At 37.7% G+C, this 15314-nt stretch overlaps 4 protein-coding genes across 4 annotated transcripts; 3 read left to right on the top strand and 1 right to left on the bottom strand.

Annotated features, from left to right (window-relative positions):
* Positions 1 to 2122: 2122 nt before the first annotated feature.
* Positions 2123 to 3439, top strand: LOC129749207 (microfibril-associated glycoprotein 4-like). Its single transcript, XM_055744138.1, has 3 exons — positions 2123 to 2319; positions 2388 to 3092; positions 3191 to 3439. Exons 1-3 carry the CDS (start codon positions 2195 to 2197, stop codon positions 3315 to 3317), a joined length of 957 nt encoding a protein of 318 aa, XP_055600113.1. The 5' UTR covers positions 2123 to 2194; the 3' UTR covers positions 3318 to 3439.
* Positions 3440 to 5885: 2446 nt separating this feature from the next.
* Positions 5886 to 6989, top strand: LOC129748967 (fibrinogen-like protein A). The gene is made up of 2 exons (XM_055743783.1): positions 5886 to 6538; positions 6671 to 6989. The coding sequence occupies exons 1-2, from the start codon at positions 5934 to 5936 to the stop codon at positions 6801 to 6803; spliced, it is 738 nt and encodes a 245-aa protein (XP_055599758.1). The 5' UTR covers positions 5886 to 5933; the 3' UTR covers positions 6804 to 6989.
* A 295-nt stretch (positions 6990 to 7284) lies between these two features.
* LOC129743170 (uncharacterized) lies at positions 7285 to 8933 on the top strand. Its single transcript, XM_055735143.1, has 3 exons — positions 7285 to 7849; positions 7948 to 8510; positions 8874 to 8933. Exons 1-3 carry the CDS (start codon positions 7285 to 7287, stop codon positions 8931 to 8933), a joined length of 1188 nt encoding a protein of 395 aa, XP_055591118.1.
* A 2789-nt stretch (positions 8934 to 11722) lies between these two features.
* On the bottom strand, positions 11723 to 12291 carry LOC129746853 (40S ribosomal protein S19a-like). The gene has a single exon (XM_055740755.1). It carries the CDS (start codon positions 12255 to 12257, stop codon positions 11787 to 11789), a length of 471 nt encoding a protein of 156 aa, XP_055596730.1. The 5' UTR covers positions 12258 to 12291; the 3' UTR covers positions 11723 to 11786.
* Between the last annotated feature and the right edge of the window lie 3023 nt (positions 12292 to 15314).

The following is a 15314-nucleotide window of genomic DNA, read 5'->3' as shown; positions in this document are numbered from 1 at the left end:
AAGTATACTGTTTCTTTATGATTTGTCACGGTTTTTACATGAAGGCTACATAATTTCATTTTTAGAAATTTATACTGGTCAATCAACACTTTACTCCAACAAACTAAGCTTTGACAAGCATTGATGAATAATATACAATGTATCAAATTGTATTTTTCATCGAATTGGACGCACAATTCGAAAAAATCACATGTGACATGGAATGAGATTTTTTAATTTTCCAGATGCATAAAATTCTGAAGACTCGTTCGCTTGATTTCATGAATTTTTAAAATTCTTCCAGCAGTCAGAAGCAAAATTTTTCAAGATTAAAACTTTCGACTAAATAAATTTTAGTTGGAAAGAATTTAATAAATCTGGTAGGTAAGTGTCTTAAAAAAGCTTTTCAATAAAAAAAAAATATTTCTCTTTACTTCGTTATTATACAAGCTAGTTTTTGCCGAAGAAATTATAAACATTCTGCTTTTGTAAATAAGTTCAATATGCACTTTAAACTTTCTTGACTCGATTTTGCCAAAGTATTAAAAATGATATACATTCAAACTACATATATAAGAAGAGTTGACGATCCAGAAGAGAATCCATGATCTTAAATATAATCAGAAACAGAATGAAAAGAAAAATCCAAGAGTTAGAAAAAAAAACTTTAACGCATTTGAAGTTATTTTCGTAAAACTAATGTTCATTGATCATTCATTTATTTTGATTTTTTTTATTAAAAAAACGATAAATCTTTAACGTGGCTCTTTTAAACTCCAAAATTTTGAAAATTTGAGGTTTTTGGCTCTTCCGACTGAAAAGGTTGCCGACCACTGCTTTAGGGGATCAATTGTACCCATAATCAACATTTTAGAAAACTTTTTCTGAAAAAAGTAGAGAGTTTTCCATTGCTTTGAAAATATGGCATTATGAAGTTCATTTTAAGCTCGAACGATTGATACATTGGAACAAATATTTTTTTCATAATTTTCCCATGTAAGGAACATTTTAAAGTGACGAAAAAAGATCTTCAAGTTACATTTTGTGATATTTTTCAAACAAAGTTCAATTACTCAAACTCTGTTGTGTTGTGAGCCTACTTGGTTGAATGATACTGGTATATGAACTTTTCATTTACCGTGGTTGAATTAAAAGGAATCTTTCGATTGCTTTGATTCAGCCATTACTCAAACAATTATTTTGTTAAAAATTTTTAAACTACAAGCATTGTTATTTTGCTCATTTTGGTACATTTTTCTAGAACATTTGATCTTTGTAAGACATTCCAGTTTCGAGATATAGCTAAAGAATCAAGTATCCCCAGGAATCTAGTATCCTCATTCTCCCCTACATATTCCGTTTTATTACATAAATTTCAAGTTTCTTTTTCTCATATTGAAGGAGAATACTTTTTCCATCAACCACTTGACCTTTATTTTTGCTTAAGAATTGGAGTACCGTAAAACGGGGTAACATCGATCACCGGGGTAGCTTTGATCAACATGAAACTATGTCGCATAATCATGAATAACTTAGCCTATAGTTTGAATTTTTGAAAACTGTTTTCTATCATTTAAAAGCCTTTTTATTGAGTTTCAAATAGGCAAAATTTGGTTTGTATTTGTAATTTTTTGTACTGTTCTGTTGATATTGTTGAATTTATGATTAATAAAACGATGAAAAACGATTTTTTCCAGAAGAAATTTAAAATTCATCGAGCGGGTTTTTAATATAATCGAGGTCGTTGGCTGATTGATAGTCATTTTTGTTCAAAAAAAAAAAAAAAAAAAATTCAGTCAACTTTGCAAGCACGTTCCGGTCAACAATCTTAGAAGAAAACTCAGAACGCGGATCTTATCTCGTGAGAATTCTCAGCACCTCAAGAGTTTGTTGTGCTGATACAGAATTCCCAAATTTGATAACAACAGCCTCCTGCGGTGAGCATTAAACTTCTAACTAAAATAGCAACTCGACGACCTAAATCGCTTGCGCGTGCGTGCAAGAATTCTCTCCCCATGTCCTGATAACGATTTTAGCGGGGGATTTTTAGCGCAAACTTCATTACAGAACTGAAAAAAAAAACGAACAAAAAAACTGCTACCGCCATTCATGTTGGTAGATTTGTTGATAAAATGTTTTTGCCCAAATCGCAACACAAGCTTCAACATATAAAACCAATGACGACGCCCGAAACAATCACAGTTTTCAGTCCAAAATGTTGATCAAACAATTCAAAATCTATCTCGTAGCGCTCGTTCTGTGTGGCTCTGTGCCCAAAATATTGTGCTCTTCTATGGGGTACGAGCGTTTCGGGGCTTCTTTAGATACCATCAACTCTCGGTAAGGATCATGTTGTTGGTAAGTTTTTTTTCTTGTGTTGATCTTTTTGGTTGTCTCTTATCTTTCAGCCTGAACAATCTAACCCAAAGCTTGACAGAACACCGCCAGACGTACCAATCAGATATGGAAAAGCTTTGGCAGAAAATGAAAATCCTCGAAAACTTCGTTGGAAAAAACATTGATAAACTACCGGTATCCTCTTCTTCATCCAACGATGGATATATCAAAAGTGGGACAAGTGATGAAAGAGAAGAAGCTCCACGAACGTGCTACGATGTTCGTAATTCTCCATCCGGAATACATCAATTGCACTCAAAAAAACGATACGGGGCACCGTACGGAGCCTTATGCGATAACGATTACTCAGGTGGAGGCTGGACGGTGATCCAAAAGCGTTTCGACGGCTCCGTGGACTTCTACCGAGGCTGGAAGGACTACGAGGATGGATTCGGTGATCTGCAAGGGGAGTTCTGGCTGGGATTGGAGACCATTCATGAGCTCACCTCTTCCAAACGTCATGAATTGCATGTGCTCTTAGAGGACTTTGAGGGTAATTCCAAGGTGGCCACATACGACGACTTCCGCGTGGCCGATGAGGCAGAGAAGTACAGACTGGAGAGCCTGGGACGGCACAATGGCACAGCAGAGGATTCACTTACTTATCATCGTGGTCAAAAGTTCAGCACCTTCGATGCGGACAACGATTCGGATTATTACTACAACTGTGCTGAAGACCGGAGTGGCGCTTGGTGGTACTATGAATGTGCTGTTAGGTAAATTTGATTCCTCTATCCAAAAGACGTTTTATTTTTTACTGAACTTAGAACAGTTAATTTTGTTTGATTTTTTTTTCGAATGTTTTCTTTTCCAGCAATCTCAACGGGAAGTATCTTGGTAAAGGCGTGAAGGACAACAAAAAGGGAATGTTCTGGCTGTATTTCCATAACTCCTTGTATTCGCTCAAAAGCTCACGAATGATGATCCGGGAGAAGATTTAAAAAGTTTTTTGACACTTGCTGCCATTTTAAGCTCTATCAGATTATGTTAAGTTCTTTTTTTTCTTAATTATTTATGAAAAAACGTTGGCAGAACAGTTCAGAAAAATATTCATGAATGCCAATAAATCTTAATGCAAGTTGGTAATAAATGAAAAATTACTCTTTAGTAATGAAAAGAAAATCCATGAAATAGTCAATTTCAATAATAAAAAAGACTTATTTAAAAAAAACTAAAAATCATAAACTCACCGCAGCAATGCAGGAAATTTCTCTGAAAAACTCAAATAAACAGATTCTGAATTTTTAAACGATCCACTCACAAATGAATTAATACAAAAATATCCCGAATCCAGGTTTAGAAAAATTAAATAAAAATTTAGATTAGAAATTCAGATTCAGAATTCAGAATTCAGATTCAGTATTCAGATTTAGAATTCAGATTCAGAATTCAGATTTAGAATTCAGATTCAGAATTCAGATTCAGAATTCAGATTCAGAATTCAGATTCAGAATTCAGATTCAGAATTCAGATTCAGAATTCAGATTCAGAATTCAGATTCAGAATTCAGATTCAGAATTCAGATTCAGAATTCAGATTCAGAATTCAGATTCAGAATTCAGATTCAGAATTCAGATTCAGAATTCAGATTCAGAATTCAGATTCAGAATTCAGATTCAGAATTCAGATTCAGAACTCAGATTCAGAATTCAGATTCAGAATTCAGATTCAGAATTCAGATTCAGAATTCAGATTCAGAATTCAGATTCAGAATTCAGATTCAGAATTCAGATTCAGAATTCAGATTCAGAATTCAGATTCAGAATTCAGATTCAGAATTCAGATTCAGAATTCAGATTCAGAATTCAGATTCAGAATTCAGATTCAGAATTCAGATTCAGAATTCAGATTCAGAATTCAGATTCAGAATTCAGATTCAGAATTCAGATTCAGAATTCAGATTCAGAATTCAGATTCAGAATTCAGATTCAGAATTCAGATTCAGAATTCAGATTCAGAATTCAGATTCAGAATTCAGATTCAGAATTCAGATTCAGAATTCAGATTCAGAATTCAGATTCAGAATTCAGATTCAGAATTCAGATTCAGAATTCAGATTCAGAATTCAGATTCAGAATTCAGATTCAGAATTCAGATTCAGAATTCAGATTCAGAATTCAGATTCAGAATTCAGATTCAGAATTCAGATTCAGAATTCAGATTCAGAATTCAGATTCAGAATTCAGATTCAGAATTCAGATTCAGAATTCAGATTCAGAATTCAGATTCAGAATTCAGATTCAGAATTCAGATTCAGAATTCAGATTCAGAATTCAGATTCAGAATTCAGATTCAGAATTCAGATTCAGAATTCAGATTCAGAATTCAGATTCAGAATTCAGATTCAGAATTCAGATTCAGAATTCAGATTCAGAATTCAGATTCAGAATTCAGATTCAGAATTCAGATTCAGAATTCAGATTCAGAATTCAGATTCAGAATTCAGATTCAGAATTCAGATTCAGAATTCAGATTCAGAATTCAGATTCAGAATTCAGATTCAGAATTCAGATTCAGAATTCAGATTCAGAATTCAGATTCAGAATTCAGATTCAGAATTCAGATTCAGAATTCAGATTCAGAATTCAGATTCAGAATTCAGATTCAGAATTCAGATTTAGAATTCAGATTTAGAATTCAGATTCAGAATTCAGATTCAGAATTCAGATTCAGAATTCAGATTCAGAATTCAGATTCAGAATTCAGATTCAGATTCAGAATTCAGATTCAGAATTCAGATTCAGAATTCAGATTCAGAATTCAGATTCAGAATTCAGATTCAGAATTCAGATTCAGAATTCAGATTCAGAATTCAGATTCAGAATTCAGATTCAGAATTCAGATTCAGAATTCAGATTCAGAATTCAGATTCAGAATTCAGATTCAGAATTCAGATTCAGAATTCAGATTCAGAATTCAGATTCAGAATTCAGATTCAGAATTCAGATTCAGAATTCAGATTCAGAATTCAGATTCAGAATTCAGATTCAGAATTCAGATTCAGATTCAGAATTCAGATTCAGAATTCAGATTCAGAATTCAGATTCAGAATTCAGATTCAGAATTGAGAATTTAGATTGAAATTTTAAATGAGATTTGATATTTCGGGTGAAATCAATGACCAACCCCTTCCTTTCAACCTTAGGAGGGGACGATTCTTATCTCAAATAGCTAATTAATGGGACGCGTGAGTTCTCAGCACTTAAGGGTTGATTATGCTGTTCCGGGATTCCGCTTTGCAGCTTCGCTGTTGGAAAAAATCTTCTCAAATAGCAACTTGACGGTCAAAACCGGTTTGCGGTTGAATAAAGTTCAAAACTCTCTCATGATGTCGTCAGTGTGAGCGAGATATTAGAAGAAAGCTTAACAACAAACCCAAAAATAATGACCGCAATCCACGTGGGTACAAAAGTTGATAAGAAGTTTTTGCCAAAATTGTAACACGAGCCTCAGTGTATAAAAAGTCTGACGACGCCCGAAAAATTTGCAGTCATCAGTTGAAAATGTTGATCAAACGACTCAAAATCTACCTCGTAGCGCTTGTTTTCTGTGGCTCTATGTCCAAGATATCGAGCTCTGTCGGACACGAGCTACATAGAGCCTCATCGTCAGGAAACTTTCGTCAAATTAATAAAACCGATAAGGTTTCACAAACGTGCTTCGATGTTCGGAGTTCACCATCCGGGGTATACCAATTGCAGCCGAAAACCGGATTCGGAAAACCGTTCGAAGCCTTATGCGATAACAATTACTCAGATGGAGGCTGGACGGTGATCCAGTATCGTTTCAACGGCTCCGTGGACTTCTACCGAGGCTGGAAGGCCTACGAGGATGGATTCGGTGATCTGAATGGTGAATTCTGGTTGGGACTGGAGAAGATTCATCGCCTTACCTCTTCCAAACGGCATGAGTTGCTCGTGCTTTTGGAGGACTTCAAGGGTAATTCCAAGGTGGCCACATACGATGACTTCCGCGTGGCCGATGAGGCAGAAAAGTACACACTGGAGAGCCTCGGCCAGTACAATGGCACAGCCGGGAAATCGCTCAACCGTCACCTAGGCATAAAGTTCAGCACCTTCGATGCGGACAACGAGCCAGCAGATGGTCAAAATTATGTAGCATACCATCATGGCGCTTGGTGGCACAGTTATTTGGCTGCTAGGTAAGCTAAATTTTACCCATCCTAAGGATATAATTTTTACTCTTTTTGCCTAAAATTCATGTTTTTGAATACTAAGGTCACACTAAATTCGTACAATTTTATTTTAAATTTATCTCATCTTTCCTTTTCCAGCAACCTCAACGGAATCTACCAGGGTAAGACTGAGAAAGCGGATTGCGAAGGCATGTACTGGTTCTATTTCGATGAAGATACCTCCTGTTTTTCGCTCAAAAGCTCACGAATGATGATCCGACCGAAAATTTAAGCCATTGATATTGAATTCTGAAATCAGCAAGCTACCATTCTCGAAATTCTTTTTTTTTTGTATTGAGAAAAAACTTTCAAAACCCTGTATTCCAAACTAGGCGATAATTTTTTTTTTGTTCTGGCGACTCAGACTCATGTTCGAAATCAATAAATGAAATGGGAAGGCAATAAAATTGACAGTCGTTGAGCTTTTTGTAAAAAAAAGGAGTTTTCTTTGAATCAAAGCAATCGAAAGACCCCTTTTGATTCAACCACGGTAAATGAAAAGTTCATGTACCAGTATTTCGATAGCAACTTACTACCTTCTTCAGTGAACGTTTTCGATTGATGAATGTTCACTGAAGAAGGTAGTAAGTTGCTATCGAAATACTGGTATATGAACTTTTCATTTACCGTGGTTGAATCAAAAGGGGTCTTTCGATTGCTTTGATTCAGTTGAATCATTCAACCAAGTAGGCTCATACCACAACATAGTGAATATGGCATCCAAGCCGTTTGAGCCAAACGTGTTTTTAAAATTGAAGAAGTGTTTCGCGGGGCTACGTAAAAGCATAGCATTCCTGAAGGAGTGTTTAAATCTTGGGCTAACTCCTGTTAGTCATAAAGTGGTGGTAAATGAAAAAGTGCCATCGAAACTAGTGAAGAAACTCGAAAGTGGTTTCATAAAAGACAGTGTTGAGAAGTTGTATGCACAACTTAACATCAAAACGTTGAAGTGCTACGCATTGCATTTGAAGCTGGCCAGGGACTACCCGATCGAGTTCCCAGCGTTTCTGACGAAGGTCAAGGTGGCGGAAAAGTGCGAGGAAAGGCGTAAGGAAAGGGTGCTACGGAATAAGTTGGAGCTACTGAAGGCGAGGCAGCCGCCCCGGAACTACGAGAAACCCAGCGTGGCGGTACTGGATGGTTTTGTGGTGAATCGATCGAAGGAAGAGTTCACCGACAAACAGATCGATCTACTTAACAAAGGTCTAAACTACGCGGTGTCGAGGAAACCAAGGATGGACCAGATAATCATCGATGTAGAGACGGCTATTAGGTCCAGTAAGCTGTCCACGGCCCAGAAGGATTGCGCCAGAGCCGAAGTGGCAGATGTCTTGAGAAAGGGCATCAATGGGAAATCCAACGTCGAGGAAATCCAGAACTTAGGAGAAAGGAGGTGTTCTACGTCAAGGCGGACAAGGGAAATTCGGTGGTCATCATGGACAAAACGGATTACAACGGATTGATGCAGGCCAAAATCGATGAAGGACCGTATCGAGTTCGAAGAGAGGACCCACTACCGGAGATGGTTAAGGAGGTGGAAAAAACGCTGAAGGACTGTGGACCGATCTTAGGGTTTGCGCCGGGCGCCCTGAAAGTGTCTGCCCCAATCGTCCCTAGAATCAAAGGTTTACCGAAGATTCACAAACCAGGGAATGAGATGAGGGAGATAATTTCGGGAGTGAACGCGCCCACTGAAAAAGTGGCGAAGTGGTTACTGAACGAGTTTAAAAGGATGCCAAAACCTTTTAAAACGAGATCGGTGACCAACACCTTAGAGTTCGTGAAGAGATTGCAGGCGTCGAGAGGCATAGAAGAGGACGAGGTCATGGTTTCCTTTGATGTTTCAGCTTTGTTTCCAAGTGTTCCCGTTAAAGAAGCTTCTAATTTGTTAGAAGATTGGTTGCTTCAACAACACAATGGGAGCACTTGGAAACTCAAAGTTAGAAACTACAAGAAATTGGCGGACTTGTGTATGGGACAAACCTTCTTTAAATTTAGAGATTTGTTCTATAGACAAACAAAGGGGGCACCAATGGGAAATCCTCTGTCTCCATTCTTGTGTGAACTGTTTATGGCTCATTTGGAGGAGACTCTTGAAAATCAAGATTTATTACCCGAAAAATGGTGGAGATGACATTTTTTGTGTAGTAAACAAAGATTTTCTAGAAGAACTTCTAACATCCATAAACGGTTTGCATAAGAATATTAAATTCACTTGCGAAATAGAAGAAGACAGGAAATTACCTTTCCTGGATGTTCTGGTAAGGAGAGATGATGGCCTATTCCAATTCGAAATCTACAGAAAGCCGACAAACACCATGAGGGTAATACCGAGCACCTCGAACCACTCGTTCCAGCATAAGATGGCGGCGTTCCACCACATGATCCATCGGATGAACTCCATTCCCCTTTCAACTGAAGGAAGAGAAAAGGAACTTCAATGTATTTTCCAAACGGCTAATAAAAATGGATACCAAAGTAGATCCATTCAAGCCATTATAAGGAAAAAAGAAAGATTGCTTAAACGGAAATCTTTCACTACTTTAACTCCTATTCAGAAGGAGTTTCAACGAAGGTCCATGGAGTTCAACAGTGTCAACGCAGTCGAATTGCGACACAAGTTGACTAAGTTTGATATTGAACTAGTGTTCACTAGCTCTAATAATCAACTGAAATCCATCTTAGGATCGACAAAAGATCCAGTGGAGCTCCTTCATAGATCTGGTGTGTACAAAATCAGTTGTTCCGACTGTGATAAGGTGTACATTGGACAAACCAAAAGGAAGTTGATTGATAGATTCGAGTAACACATGGCTATAGCTAAATCTGACTCAAAGAAGAAAATTCTTCCTTCACAGAATCCTAGATCTGCAGTAGCTTTACACATGTGTGAATCTGGTCACTCTATTGATCGAGGAAATGTCTCGCTGATCCGATCTTTGAATAGTAATTCGCTAAAATTGGATGTTGCTGAAAGCATTGAAATCTTCAATGAAAAATCAGTTCATCTCTTAAACGGAGACACCGGACCAGGGCACACTTGGTTGTTCATATTCTTAGGTAAAAAGAAATACAATAATTTACCTGACAATGCCCAAACGGGTAGAAAATAATTTAGCACTACCAGAAAACACCCAGAATAGGGTAGGTAGACCCAAAAAACAGACAACGGCACAACTGCCGAGCATTCGGAGATTTTTGCTACCTAGTAGTAGCTTACCTAACCCGGTCAATATAAGGGAGGGAAACGATACACATTCATCAATCGAAAACGTTCACTGAAGAAGGTAGTAAGTTGCTATCGAAATACTGGTATATGAACTTTTCATTCACCGTGGTTGAATCAAAAGGGGTCTTTCGATTGCTTTGATTCAGTTGAATCATTCAACCCAGTAGGCTCATACCACAACATAGAGTTTTCTTTACTTATCATAAAGTAAAACTGGTATTATGAGGCGGATCCTGTTCTATGCCACAAATAAAAAAATCAAATTGCAATAAATTTTGTGATAAGGAAGAAGGCTTTGCCACCAACAATCATTCTTCTATATGGACCTTCGAAGTTGGCGACGCCATCTTAAGGGTTCCGGCGGCAAGATTCATGCATCTAGCCATGGTAACCAACGTGTGTCTTGGAAAAACAAATCAACTTTAGAAGTATATCCGTTGGAAGTAAGTACCGCAGAGCCATCCACAATACTTTCAATGGTGAAAATATATTTTGGTTGATCTTTTTGACGAATTATTAACCTTATACTGGAATCCGGAAAACACTTGATTTGAATTTCAATGAAACCGAAACTCAGCTTTTCTTATTCTACTCTGTTTGAGAAGGAAATCATTGATTGTTTATTGTTTATTGTTGTGTATAAAAAAGACCATCTGGCGTAAGTGTCTTAATGGTTTACTTAAATTAAAGATCCCTAACTATCAAGATGATCGGGCATATTATTTCACGAACGAATCTTCGGAGACAACAACACAATGCATATGGTGCTGCCATCCAACGAGATGGGATCCAAGTTTTGCACTTGACGATTGCACCTCTCACTAATACATTGAAAACAAACGTCACTTTTCCCAAACAAGATTTTTGTTCACATTGTTCACGCCAATCATTTTGCACTATGGGTGAATTGTTATTCTTTCTCACTTTTGATGGAACATTTTGTTGCAACTGGCCGTTTCCAGTCAATCCTGACCCCGATCGTTCGCCAGCGGAACGGATTACCCTAGCATTCACAAAATTCAAGGAAATGCGCTACACCGGTAAGTTAACAAACTAAAAATGAAAAAAATTTGATTCTGAATCCGAATCAGGATGCAAGAAGGAGATTCAGGAATGTGTTATCAACGAATTTAATTTCAGCTTAGCATCCGATGTAACGGCTAATGAAAAATTCAAGAAGACCAATTATGGATGGATCATTAATGTTGGCTGCCCGTTCTTGCGAAGAATCAGCCAACACCGAACTCGATCGTTTGCCAGTGCGACACATTTTAGCAGATTTCGAGAAAAATGGAATCTTCTATTCTTCCGGTAAGTTGATAAGTTGAAAGTGTATAAATTTATGCTTCAAATCCAAACCAAATTGAATTACAGCTGTACAGCAGACGGAATTTCCGATATAGGATCCCAGTAGAAAAGAATCTTGCAAGCCAAACAACCTGATTGTCCTGCCCAGTTACCCAGGTTTTTACAATTGTTACATTTTTACTGTAATTTATTAAAATTGAACATTTGACGTAATAGATGATTTGTTTTTTTGAATATCCCATGTCACTTTGTGAAACAGGGAAGGATGTCTCATACCAAATTTATGTAAAATAAGACACTACTCGAATAATTTTCAAGTTCATTTTCTCAAATTTGTTCAACAGCCAAGTTTTGATTGAATGAATTTTGAAACGAGGATCTCGTACAGAATCAATGTTTTATTTATACGGGGCAAATAAATGTTTCAAATAAACATATCAAAAATTAAAACAACTGCTGGCATATATTCCACAAGCTCATAATGTTCAATTCAGTTACATATGTATATATTCAACACATTTAAACAACTTTGTAAAAATTCACATTTTTTTGCAACTTTGACCACTGTGCTGTGGTGTAAACAAAGATAACTTTTGTTATTATTATTTAACTTATCGTACATCCACCAGAAAAGGGCATTACAACACTCCACGATGCGCACCATCATAACTCCTTTTTTTACGACAACACAATCGTAGATGCTTCCTTCTTCTGGGCAGCCCGCTGTTTGCTCACGATCTGGGAGGCAATTCGGTCCAGATCCCGCTGGCCCTGGCTGGTCAGTTTGCGACCTCCCTCAGGAAGCTTCTCGATTAGCTTGAGCTGCTCGAGGGCCTGGACGGCCTTTCGGGTCGCGCTGCCATCGGAACGACAGAAGTGGGACGGGCGCACTTCATTTCGCTGGCGGCTACCGTAAATGCGGCAGATCGAGCCAACCCCGGACGGGCTCTGATGGTACAGGCGACGCAGGATCGACGCACAACGGACGTAAAACCAATCCGGGTCGGTCGGGGCCAATTCCTTGAATTTGCCGGTTTTGATGAGGTCGACGTAATCTGGGACCTTCAGTTTACCTGATTTTTTCAGGAAGAGGGCAACACCCTGGACAACTTTGTCCTGATCGAGGTCCTTGACGGTTATTCCTGGCATCTTGCAATCTTAGCGCAACCGGAAAAAGAGGAGAAGAGAACTGGGATGTAAACAAAGAAATAAACGCGAGTTGCTTTGATTTTTATGCAGAAGTGTGTGTAACAGATTACACAATTTCAGCTTGGATCTCAGTCCGTAAAATCTATTTTGGCGCTAGTGTTCTGTCGCCAAAATTTCTCGGAAGCCGGTAGGACCTGGTGATACGGTCAAAATTTGGTCGAGGGAAAACGCGTGTAAAGCCAGTTTGCCTTGAACTGCTGCTCGTCCTTAGCGGGTTTTTGGTCTTCTTTAGGTTCCGCTTGATAATAGCCCAGTATTTCTCAATTGGGCGAAGCTCTGGCGTGTTGGGAGGGTTCTTGTCCTTGGGAACCACCTGCACGTTGTTGGCGGTATACCACTCCATGGCCTTTTTATCGTAATGGCAAGATGCCAAATTCGGCCAAAACAGTACGGAACAACCGTTTTTCTTCAGGAAAGGCAGCAGACGTATGTTCAAACACTCTTTCACGTAAATTTCTTGGTTGACAGTCCCGAAAGCTATGAAAATGCTGCTTTTCAAGCCACAGGTACAGATGGCTTGCCAAACCAGATATTTCTTCGCGAACTTTGACAGTTTAATGTGCTTGGAAATATCTGCTACCTTTCCCCTTCCTTTAGCCGTATAAAACTCCTGTCCCGGAAGCTGCTTGTAGTCGGCTTTGACGTAGGTTTCGTCGTCCATTATCACGCAGTCAAACTTCGTCAGCATCGTCGTGTACAGCCTTCGGGATCGCGCTTTGGCCGTCGTATTTTGTTTATCATCTCGATTTGGAGTCACTACCTTCTTGTAAGTCGATAGTCCGGCTCGTTTTTTGGCTCGATGCGCGGTTGTAGACGATACACCCAGCTTATTTGCGGCATCTCGTAGAGAGAGGTTAGGGTTTCGCTTGAAACTACCGGCAACTCTTTTTGTCGTCTCAGCGACTTCCGGTTTTCGATTTTGATACGCTGCTCTTCTTTTTTTGGACGGCATTTTGACAACTGAAAAGTGAATTCCAAAATCAAAATAGGAGCAACATTCTACACACACACACACCTTCAAAATGAGGGGTGTTCAGGTTTTTTAAATGCAAAATTGAAAGAAATACGTCAAGTTTATATTGACCAAATTTTGACCGTATCACCCTTTAGTTATAGAAATTCCACAAAAATGTATTAAACATTTTAAAAATATTAGTTTTCTAGCAAAGTTGCCGATTTTAAATTCTGAAAAAAATATAAAAATGTTAACCAAAGCATCTACAATTCATTAAGCGCTTATGCGATTGAAAAACGTTATTTTTACGTTGATTTTTTATTGAGTTGAAAAATTGCTTTTTGCTAAATTCCTTATAACTGTTTTTTTTTTAATTTTGTAGGATCTAAAAGAAAGTAGCATTCATTACAAGTTGCAACAAGTCATTTTTACAACTACATTTGAAAAAATGCTTTCCGAAATTCGAATATTTTGCGAAAATACTGTTAAGTTTCCAAGGAAAAACTCTCTCGTAATCAGAATATTGAAAGCATTTGAACATAAATTTTACTAGTTGCCACACATGTTATTTCAAAGAATGCGACTGTATACTTATTTGAACAATGTAATTTTGCTTCAATCCCGTACATATCGTTCAAAATTTTATAAGTATTTTTGACCCTGCGTTTACACGGCTCTGTCGATTGAAGTTAAGCGCAGTGTTTTTTTTTATGTAGCGGCCCACTACACTCCCCCACACCAAGAGGCTCATTTGAGCCCCCTGGTAATGGACGCTACTGTTCTCAGCACGTCTGGCAGCAATAAAAAATAACAAAAAAACGCGAGCAAAATTTTACTCATGCTGAGAACTGTAATGTTTAAATTATAGTGTCATTATATGTTATACCTTTTTCTCTACCTATCTTGCCCCAGGATAGCCATTAATAAAACTTCATGTGACTGTTGTTTCGGATGAACGGACAAAGTTGATCAAAATACTTTTACTGCTTCTCATTTACTTTGTTCGGAATTGATAAGAAATTATTTAGCAATGATTAGCTTATCTAATTTGGTAACATTAGCCGTAAAATAAAAAAAAAAATAACTGGCGCAATTTTTTTTCATTCAAATGATGACCATCTTTTCGTTTTTGCAATTCCAAAATTTTTCAGTTTGCGGAGTGTCTCATGTCTCATGTCTTCGGTCTCATGTATCCGGTCTTAAGTCTCAGGTCTTAAGTTTCATGTTTCTTGTGTAATGTCCAATGTCTCAGAATTCAAGTCTCATGTCTCTTGTCTCAAGTCTAAGGTCTACCCGAGCAGACTTTTATGGCAAAATTACAGTAAATTTTGCTATCACGCCCTGAGAGTTTAATTTGCTCTCATTTTGCTTGACATAAGGTGGTACACAGCAAAAATGAGAGCACAAATTTTCATACTTGGTTAGCAAAGTGATACCAAATTTTGCTAAAACTGAGACCCTAACTACACCTCATTTTTCGAGAGCATGGACAGCACCGTGATGCCAATATAAAGCATCACATATTTATCGATAATAGCAAACTTTGACATCGTTATGCTCTCAATTCTTTTGAAAAAAAAAATATAGTAAAGGTCTAAATTTACGCAAAATTTTGTACACGTAGCTAACCATGCACAGAAGTTTTGCTTTCATTTTTGCTGTCTAGCAAAATTAAAGCAAATCAAATTTTCAGAACGTGATAGCAAAATTTGCTAGAATTTTGTTGTTAAAATACGCTTGTATGTACCTCTCAAAATGTTAAATACGCACTATCAGCATGGATTGCATAAATTAAGGCGCTAAAATTCACATCACGAAACCCCTCTTAATTTGTGTAGTAATGACTGATGGTCAAACGAGTTGAAACATAACGTAAAAAATTGACTTACCTACTTTAATTTACTTCAGATTGTCATAGTTCCTCAATTCATCCATATTCATATCTCCGAACGATAAACTGGCATTTCTCAATAATTGCCATTTCCGAATGTCCAACCGTTGGATAACAGTCTGTCGTGACCGGAGACTCTTGGTCATACAAA

This window comes from Uranotaenia lowii, chromosome 2 (genome assembly GCF_029784155.1).
Source record: "Uranotaenia lowii strain MFRU-FL chromosome 2, ASM2978415v1, whole genome shotgun sequence".
NCBI lineage: Eukaryota > Metazoa > Arthropoda > Insecta > Diptera > Culicidae > Uranotaenia > Uranotaenia lowii.
Note: the sequence above shows the minus strand (reverse complement) of the source record. Positions and strands in the feature narration are given on the sequence as shown.

What these genes read in the sequence shown, in the direction of transcription:
- LOC129749207 (XM_055744138.1), top strand. Translation starts at nt 2,195, where the DNA reads ATGTTGATCAAACAATTCAAAATCTATCTCGTAGCGCTCGTTCTGTGT. An exon ending in TTAGATACCATCAACTCTCG is followed by an intron (nt 2,320 to 2,387) that starts GTAAGGATCATG and finishes CTTATCTTTCAG; the next exon opens with CCTGAACAATCTAACCCAAA. An exon ending in TACTATGAATGTGCTGTTAG is followed by an intron (nt 3,093 to 3,190) that starts GTAAATTTGATT and finishes TTTCTTTTCCAG; the next exon opens with CAATCTCAACGGGAAGTATC.
- LOC129748967 (XM_055743783.1), top strand. Translation starts at nt 5,934, where the DNA reads ATGTCCAAGATATCGAGCTCTGTCGGACACGAGCTACATAGAGCCTCA. An exon ending in CACAGTTATTTGGCTGCTAG is followed by an intron (nt 6,539 to 6,670) that starts GTAAGCTAAATT and finishes TTCCTTTTCCAG; the next exon opens with CAACCTCAACGGAATCTACC.
- LOC129743170 (XM_055735143.1), top strand. Translation starts at nt 7,285, where the DNA reads ATGGCATCCAAGCCGTTTGAGCCAAACGTGTTTTTAAAATTGAAGAAG. An exon ending in AGAGACGGCTATTAGGTCCA is followed by an intron (nt 7,850 to 7,947) that starts GTAAGCTGTCCA and finishes GAGGAAATCCAG; the next exon opens with AACTTAGGAGAAAGGAGGTG. An exon ending in GGAGCACTTGGAAACTCAAA is followed by an intron (nt 8,511 to 8,873) that starts GTTAGAAACTAC and finishes CGAAATCTACAG; the next exon opens with AAAGCCGACAAACACCATGA.
- LOC129746853 (XM_055740755.1), bottom strand. Translation starts at nt 12,257, where the DNA reads ATGCCAGGAATAACCGTCAAGGACCTCGATCAGGACAAAGTTGTCCAG.